The sequence below is a fragment of the Psittacula echo genome (genome assembly GCF_963264785.1).
Source record: "Psittacula echo genome assembly, chromosome: 1".
NCBI classification, from domain to species: domain Eukaryota; kingdom Metazoa; phylum Chordata; class Aves; order Psittaciformes; family Psittacidae; genus Psittacula; species Psittacula echo.
This window is the reverse complement of record NC_137735.1, coordinates 112765591-112774111: the sequence shown is the minus strand read 5'-3', so window position 1 is coordinate 112774111 and position 8521 is coordinate 112765591. Positions and strand designations below refer to the sequence as shown.

The following is an 8521-nucleotide window of genomic DNA, read 5'->3' as shown; positions in this document are numbered from 1 at the left end:
GTCTGTGTATGTGAGTGAGTGTGATGCAGCAGTTGCATCTCAGCTCTCTACCTCCACCCTGCTGTTGGAGGCTTGCATTCTCCATGGCTGCATTCTGCAAGAGGCAGCCAAACGAAATGATTATAAGAGATGAAGAGCTGCTGTTTGCTAAGTCATTAGTAATGGGGAGAAGACTCCAAAAAAACCCTCATACTCCTCTTCATGATCCAAGCTGAAATAATCATAATACAGAGTGAAAAATAATTTGGGATTCTGAATTATTTGGATACTCAGAATCCATAGGAATTCAGTATCATGGGTAAAAATGTTTGTGGACAATTCATGATGTTTATAATGTAACTATTTCCTTATAACATTGCCTTTAGAACATTTCTGAATGTAAACATTTTAGTTTATGTAATAAATATGGAAAGCAAATGTATTTATAACCTTTAAAATTAGACCCACTGAATTTGTGGGAATTAAAGCATATAGATAATTATGCATCACCTTCATGCTCAGCTAAAGGTACATATTTTTCTGTGTCTTTGATTTCTTAAATGAGAAATGTCTAGAAAAGGCTTTTGTGAGAAAAAAAGAGAAAATTTTCCCATAAGGCAGCAAGACTGGGGGAACTAACCAGTCAACTAAGTCCGACTGCGTTCTAATTTCTACCTTGCTTATTCATGAACTCATCGTCTTTGAGAAGTACAGTGCAGACATGTCTGCCTAAGAGGCAGTCTTCCACTGCAAGATGGCTCAGAGCTGTCACACACATTTTCAGAAGGATTCTGGTTCACCACTACCACCCTGTGTCCTGATACAGTACCCTTCCTGGATCCAGTCAGAGAGTCAGCAGTTCCCATGCCCTTAGAGCCTACTGATCCTCCCTGCTCCCTGACTGCCAGAAGTGACTCAGGGCTGCTCTATTTAACTATCATAAGACACAGCTTTAGCACTGTATCCACCAGACTACCAGTAAATTGCGGATTGCTGCTGCCTTCTCTTCTCAGATCTTGTTGATCAGGAAGCATTTTAGTCAGTCCAGATATGGCCTCTTCATATGATTGCTCAGTGTCTGAGAGGCCAACAGGTCCCTTAGTGGTTTTGCCAGTATTTTGTTTTGTTTATCAACAACTGGATTTCTAGGTTGACATTCTACTTTGCAAACAAACTCCCTCTTCCATTTATGTTTCTTAACTTCTGGATTAGCATTAACTGGACATATCATTTTTGGGCTTCTGCCTTCCAGTGTCTGACTTGTGTGAATCTGGTTTGTCAGCTTCTTTAGACAGATCCTGACATCTTTCTGAAAATGTTTGGAAGGTGGGGTCATGACACCCCTGTAATAACAACCCAAAGGCAGTGGGACCTGTGTTGCTAGCATTGCCACTTTCTGTTGCTTTCTTGTTGGCATTTTTCTGATAGATTAGATGACAATCTATGGACAATAATAGAATCACAATCAAGCCCATGAATTTGACAAGATTTGGCAACCCTTGCTTAATAATGTGGTCACTCACTGCATCCATACAGGTAATTTCCTTTTCTTTTGGCAATATTTCAGTCCTTGTTGCTGCAGACCTCAATTCCGAGCCTTTGCATCTGTTCTTGAACCTGTCTTCACAGAGCAAATGCTAGATGTTGTCTCCTCCAGGTTTTTGAATCATTTTCATTCCACCTTGATAGTGCAATGTGGCTTGTACAGTTTTTGCAGCCTTATGACTGGCTCGGATGAATGATTTAGCTTTGTTTTGATGAAACAAAATTGGAATTAGTCAAAAGCTTGCCTGCTGTGTCACATACATTTTTCATACACAAGTGTATTAAGCCTGAAACTGAGGCATTCAGTAACAAGTTTTCAGCATAATACAAACTATATTTGAGTAATTTGCCTGACCTTCCATGGTTTTCATAACTGAGACCACCACGACTTAAACCGTATTGTTTGCATAAATTAGGTTCTCTTTGCTTAAAATACTTGCAAATTCATCCTGGCCAAAATGTTTTTGTGATGGCTTTTTCCTTCTCCTGGTGTGCTACCCTTCTCTTTTGGGTAAATTAATTTATATTGGAAGACTGGTTTATTGTTTTATAAAAAAATGTCATCTTGGAAGGTGGACCCTCTTCATATTTAGGGTTTTTTTTTTTGTATTGACAAGGGTAACATTTGCTGATGGATTATTTTTATCTTTATTTGTACCCACTCCAACAGATTTATGACTAGGCTTTCCAAGAACAGCAAAACAGGGGTCAGGGTCATCTCGCTTTTCATTAATCTCTTTATGTGCCATTGCAATGGCAAGGTTAGAGAGTCTGTCAGCATAAAAGGAAGCCTCTTCTAGCTCTCACTTGCCTTCAAGCAGTGGCTTCACCCTCTATGCCCTCTGGCTCCGTTGGATTTGGACTGGTTTTCATGTTCAAGCAAAAATCTTTCAGTAGAAAAAACATTATTTGTCCATGGCCTCTTCTTCTTTCTACCCATTTTTCCTCTCACCTGTTCTTTATTTTTCAATTTCTAGAATTCTTAGAAATGGGATTTTCCAATTATCCCATATCTGTTTTCTCTTTAAAGCTATTGCAAACAACCCACAACATGCAGTTTTGCTTTTTTTTCTCTATCAATCTTTGTGTCAGCATTTGTAAGTTAAACAAAATTCAAACATTCTGTTAAAATCAGGGTATGCAGCCACTTGAATTTGAAGAGATATTAGTGTCAAAGAATGTTCAGTCAAAATTCTAAATTTATGCAGAGATCATTATGCAGAGAATGCAGACTGAACTATATATGCTTCTAGAACCAGTCCCCATTGACATCCAAGTCCTCATATACAGGAAATGAACCTTTATAGTTACCCTAAGAAACCAGAGCACCTTTGCTGAGCAGTTTGAAAGAGCTAGTCCAAAACTACCCAGGCTTAGCGTTAACTCAAAATTACTTGGTTTGAATTTACACAGTGAACCTCAATTCAAATACTCCTTGCTTATGCCAAGGATAATGTTATTTAGCACTGAGGAACACAGTCTGAAAAAGTATGCAACAGTTTACTTTGGCTGATAAGAAAATATATGTGTAAGATGAGGAATTCTATGCCTCAGTTCTCTGCATGTGCTTACCCACTTTACAGTAAAAGACACTGAAGAATTGTGCTTTCCCTTATTTAGACACCAAATTCCTTACTGCAAAGCAGCAGTAACTACTGTTATGTAAGCATCAGCGACAGTCCTACATTCAAGGGATGGCAGTCCCAGATTTAAGCAGTGAGAAGAATCCGAAGTTGCGATGCAATCGTACAAACATTTGGTATTTTGTAGTACAGAGTGTTCTTCCTATTAGCAAATTTAACAAGGCAGAGGTGTAACTTTCTTAAAAATACTTAATCAGACACAATCCTCTTTCTTGCTTCTTTGGTTGCTTTTTCTACCTGCAGATGCATTTACAAAATAATTAGAAGAAACATGTTTCTTACTGTCCAATTCTGTCCTGTCTTACCACCAAGAATATAATGATCCACCTCACAGCGCTCTTTGGCTCTGCAGCTAGTCAATATTATCAGATATCAGTGAGTTAAAAAAATAAAAACCCAAGAAAGGCATGTATATGGAAAAAAAGAGAAGCGTTTTGTTGGCATGTAGTGAATAGTGGAAATACAAAGTTTTCAATTTTTCACTAGAGAAAAGTCAGAATTTAATGTGGTAGTTTTATATTTTATTTGCATTTATGGACAGACTCAAACACTGAAAATGGGATTTTCAGTAAAAGAAGAGCAAAGGAAGGTGTTACAAAAATCTTCATCTGAATGAAAATACAAGTATCAAAAATAAAAGAAGCTTTTGTAGCTTGAGCTTGACTTTTTTTAATTCATGCAAGTGAGTATATTACACGCAGATTTATAATGGAGTAAAAAGTTGTAATCTAATGCTTTTGCTCCAGAAAATGCCTCTTGACTCTTCTGGAGATGAGCTGTATTTAAATGAAGTTTTTGAAATAACTTATCTTTTTGTGCTTGTAACAGGCTGGAAGATTGTGATGTTCCTCAGCTTTTCCACAAAAAGCTTCTGTAAGCAGTCATATATAATTAGACTATTAAATGGACAAAAATTGTTTTTAAGATATCTTTGTGGATGGCAGCACTAGCACTCTGCTTTTGCTAATTTATATCTCTACTGGGGGTGTCACAATGCATTCAAGAGCCACATATATCAAATGCAGCAATATTATTAGTATTTGGAAAATCTTGTTAGCTGCTGAAATAGTAACTGAATAGTGTGAAAAAGAGAAAGGGAGCAAAACAAGAACCTATCAAATTCTTCCTTGTTTTCATTTGGTAAAAAGTGACATTTTAGATAATCTGCTGGGTTTAACTGGGCTCTCATTTAGTCCATGGGTATGAATTTGCTAAAGCAACGAAGTCTGTAAGTCTAGCCTTGTACACACTGAGGTATCTACCTACCTTCGTAGGTGCATGAGCAGTAGCTCTGATATGTGCTGCTTGAAAATCAGTATTTGCAGAGAGAACATCCACTTTGTTAAATGTTATGATAGTCTCTTCCTCTTGTAGCATACATAATTCAAATGCCAATCCTTTCATGCTATGTAAAATATCTTTGTCCCAATATCCTATGTTCATCTTTCTCCAAAGGATTTTTTTTTTTTCCATTTTCTATATAAACTAGTTTGTAACAACTGCATTTATGGCAAAGTATTAACCAAAATATAATTCACTGAACAGACATTATATGACTAGCTTTATCCAACAGTGTTGACAAAGAGTCAGGCTCCAAAGTTTAAATGCTCCAGATCCTTCCAAGTCTTATGCAGATGGTTAATTTTACAGTTTTGAGGATTTCTGTTGATTTCAGAGAGCCTGTCCACCAAGGGCACTTTGGCAAATGTCCATGTTTGAAAGAGAATGCATTCACATAACACAAGCTGTCCTGTCCTATTGCAATTAATGAAATCTCAGTTTTAAAAAATACCACAAAATGCCCTAGAAATTCTAGTGTGCAGCACTATTGCTTCTGAATTTGGATTAATTCTATTGGAATGGCTTGGCTATCAATATAGTGAAATAGAGGAATGTTGATAACTGCAGAGTTCTTCTCTTTCCCATGGATATTTTTCATTTATATAATGTTAGAAAAAACACCCAGTATTACCAATAGGAGCCATGAGGGGTATTTGAATTTTCTATCAAGTATTTTGTGCATTTGACATATAGCTGGATTGCCTTTTCAATCGTATCATCTTCTCATACAATTTCCTACTTTGAGTGTTTCATATTGCTAGAGGAGGGACAAAATGCTTCCATCTTGGATTACAAAATCCTGATACGGAAATCTCAAGAACAGATACAGTGGCAGTCATTCTTTTTATTAATTTTACTTTGGAAATGACTAATTTTCAAGTTGATTGTGTAATTTTAAATTAGAAAAAAAACCCAGCTCAATTAATTCCACCCAGCTTACCTTCAGCATCCTACCTTGCTGAAAAGCAAAGGGGACCAAGAATAACAGTTCTGTCAGTGCAGTTCAGCAAGAGGATAAATGGGAAGCCTCAGGGATATCTTCCTGTCATTGAACCTAACTGTAAAGGAAGATTCATTCACCCCAATCTATCTAGAAAGTGAATCTCTCACCAGATAAGGCAATTGGTGCTGGCTGAGGAAGAGCGGCTGTAAATTAAGACTTATGGATTACAGACAACATAAAGAGATGCATGTTGATGACTGAGGTAATCAGTCACAGATCCTGGGTGTGACTGATCACTGAGCCCCTACAATGAAAAAAGCCTCTGAAGGGAGGCGTGCTTTCCAGGGCAGTGTGTTCATGAAGCTCAGGGAAGAATGCATGGGGTGAAGGACCCGTTGCATAGGAACCTGAACTTCCCTTGACATAAAGGGGACCCAAGGGTGGCTGTTGAATAACACATCAGGTGTGTGAATCAACCCCTATAGAACTGCTCATCCCTGAATTAAACAAGAGTTGCAAATGTCTTCCCTCCTGCCTTAGCCAGACCAGGATGAGGAGTGTATACATGAGAAACCTCTTTGAAATAGTTCTGGACTAGTCACTTCTGAGACTTCTAACCAAAATCTTCCTTGTCCTGTGCCTAAGATGGCTTCGAATCTCATATTACTTCCCAGCAGCAGAGGATGCCCACCATTATGATAGCGAGCATATTACAGAGACATGATGAGAAATATGTTTGTATTGTGAGTCAGCTGTCTACTGCACTTACTATAGTCTGTGAAGTGTAATTTGCATTCTGATTTACATACATCGCTATGTCATTCTGCTTAATCAAAACCCTATGTAATGTCAAATAATTTCAGGTAAGTAAATCTGGTATTAAACATTAACAACCCTCACTACACCCACCACCAAGTGTGGAATATCTAAAAGCACCTAACTAGGGAGTATCGGACTCTGACACTGGGTCAGATATGCCGAGTAGGATCCAGGACAGTGCAAGGATTAGCTTACACCCAAGATTTAGTGGAAGGACAAAGGAAGTAGGTGCTCACTGCTTTCCCTGGGGTTACCACCGGAGTAAAAAGTAGCCACAAATTCACACTGGTGGCATGTAATGTATGTGTGCTGTAAGCACCACCTTTTCCCTCTGCACCATGGTGCGAGTTCCAGGAGATGTGGTTGCTGTGTGCCCTCACCTTCTTCTTCCTATGACATATCTGTCCCAGAGGCCCCACATGTAGGTTTAACATCAATTTCAACTGAGGCTGAATTTAACCCACTGTAGCTTTTAGTTTATCTAAACCCAAGCTTTTATTGTCAGCACTAAAATATTTTGTTTATGTAGGTCTTAACATGAGATGGTCACATCTGTTTTTCTCAGTTTGTCACTGTTGTACACTATGAGAAAGACAATTTGTAGGGAGACTGGAATAACTTAGGATACCATTATTAGAAGAATAAAGAAAACAATATCAGATAAAGAAAACAATAACTCAGAAACAATTAAAAATCCCCAAACACAATGGGTTTTATAAAAGTTATAATTCTATATAAACTCTATTATATATATTATATAATGTATTAGCATATATTATATTATTATCATATATATAATATACATAATTCTATAGATTCAGAGGAAGCTTGGGCTATGTATAAAAATATGCTGCCTCTAGGAAACAAAGTTAACCAATAACAATATTATCAGTACTTTATTCTAACATAGTGCTTTCCATTAGTATATTTCTAAGTAAGCGTTTCACAAAGCAGGCATCATTATTCCACTTTATGGGTGGGGAAGCTGAGGTGTGACAGTGTGATGTGACTTCTTTTATCATGGAAGCTGAGGTGTGACAGTGTGATGTGACTTCTTTTATCATGGAGCAGATGAGCAGCAAAACTGGGAACATGCCCTTGGTCTCCTGAGGGCTAACCCTGTGCTTGATCCACCAGCAATGCTGTGATCCCCTTCTGCCATCTACAGTATATAGTCTAGCTTCATCTAAGTCAAATTCATAAGTAGCATCACAGGAAACAGCCTATTATGCAGAGATCTCTGCAGCATATGTCTGTTTTCCTCCGCTTAGAAATGGCTTTCATTCTGATTTATGGGGTGCCTCAATTGCAGCATGAGAAGTTAACACCTTGGGGAAATTACCTAATATTTTACAAACCAAACACTGCTCAGGAGTTAGCAAATGAAACAGATGCAAGGTATGATGAAGTAGATGCAATACTGCAAGCACAGAGCAGAGCTACTTCCTGCCTTTCACCCTGCACCCCTCCTGGCTGCTGGCCTAAGCCAGCCAAACACCTCGGCAGAGAAACCCAGTGGAAAAGGAAGAAATTTTCAGAGGAAGAAGAGTATCTGCTGTACCCTCACAAACCTCCTGAAGAAGCCACATTATGGACAAAGCAGACTATGGCAAGCAGAAGTTTCAGAAGCAAACAGTCTAGAGACATTTCTTAAACCTCTGAAACAGCCAGATGAATTCAAAGAATGGTGAAATCAGACAGCAAATGGGGTCTTCCAGGCATGAACTCACGCTCTTATTTATCCTGTACATGCACTGAATCATCTGAAGAATCGACTGGACTTTCCTATCTCAGTAGCACCAGTGTGTTTGTTGGGCCCAGAGGTTCTCAATGGATGGGTTGTTTGAGTTGTTCCTACCAGACAGGCTCTTTGGTCTCCTGCTTATCTTGCTCCAGCCAGAAAGCAGAGTGACATCAGTATTTCCATAACAACAGTAAGGCCACAAGGAGACCAAGGGTACAGGCAGGGTTGTGTGGAAACTGAGGCATGCCATTCATACCTGCCAGCCCTTAAAGTCAACATTTGTAACTAAGCTTGCTGTTCCTGGATGTGGGAGATGTGAGAGATGCCAGAAACACTCAGCATGGGACTCTTAATAAATCCTCACACATTTTAGGTGATCATTAGCCCTGAGGCTGCTTTTAGACGTTTGGCTCTAACTTCCCTGGGATTCAAATACAGTGAGATAGTCCTTAATCAGCAATACGATGTTCCAAATTGTTCCAAATCAAATTCACCTCCCTGTGTATT

General features: G+C 38.6%; 1 protein-coding gene across 1 annotated transcript; it reads right to left on the bottom strand.

Annotated features, from left to right (window-relative positions):
* Nucleotides 1-671: 671 nt before the first annotated feature.
* AKAP3 (A-kinase anchoring protein 3) lies at nucleotides 672-4610 on the bottom strand (the record flags this gene model as incomplete). The annotated part of the gene is given in 4 exon segments (XM_080609941.1): nucleotides 672-905; nucleotides 909-1076; nucleotides 2139-2324; nucleotides 4434-4610. Coding segments are annotated over 4 exon segments (765 nt in total).
* Nucleotides 4611-8521: the final 3911 nt, after the last annotated feature.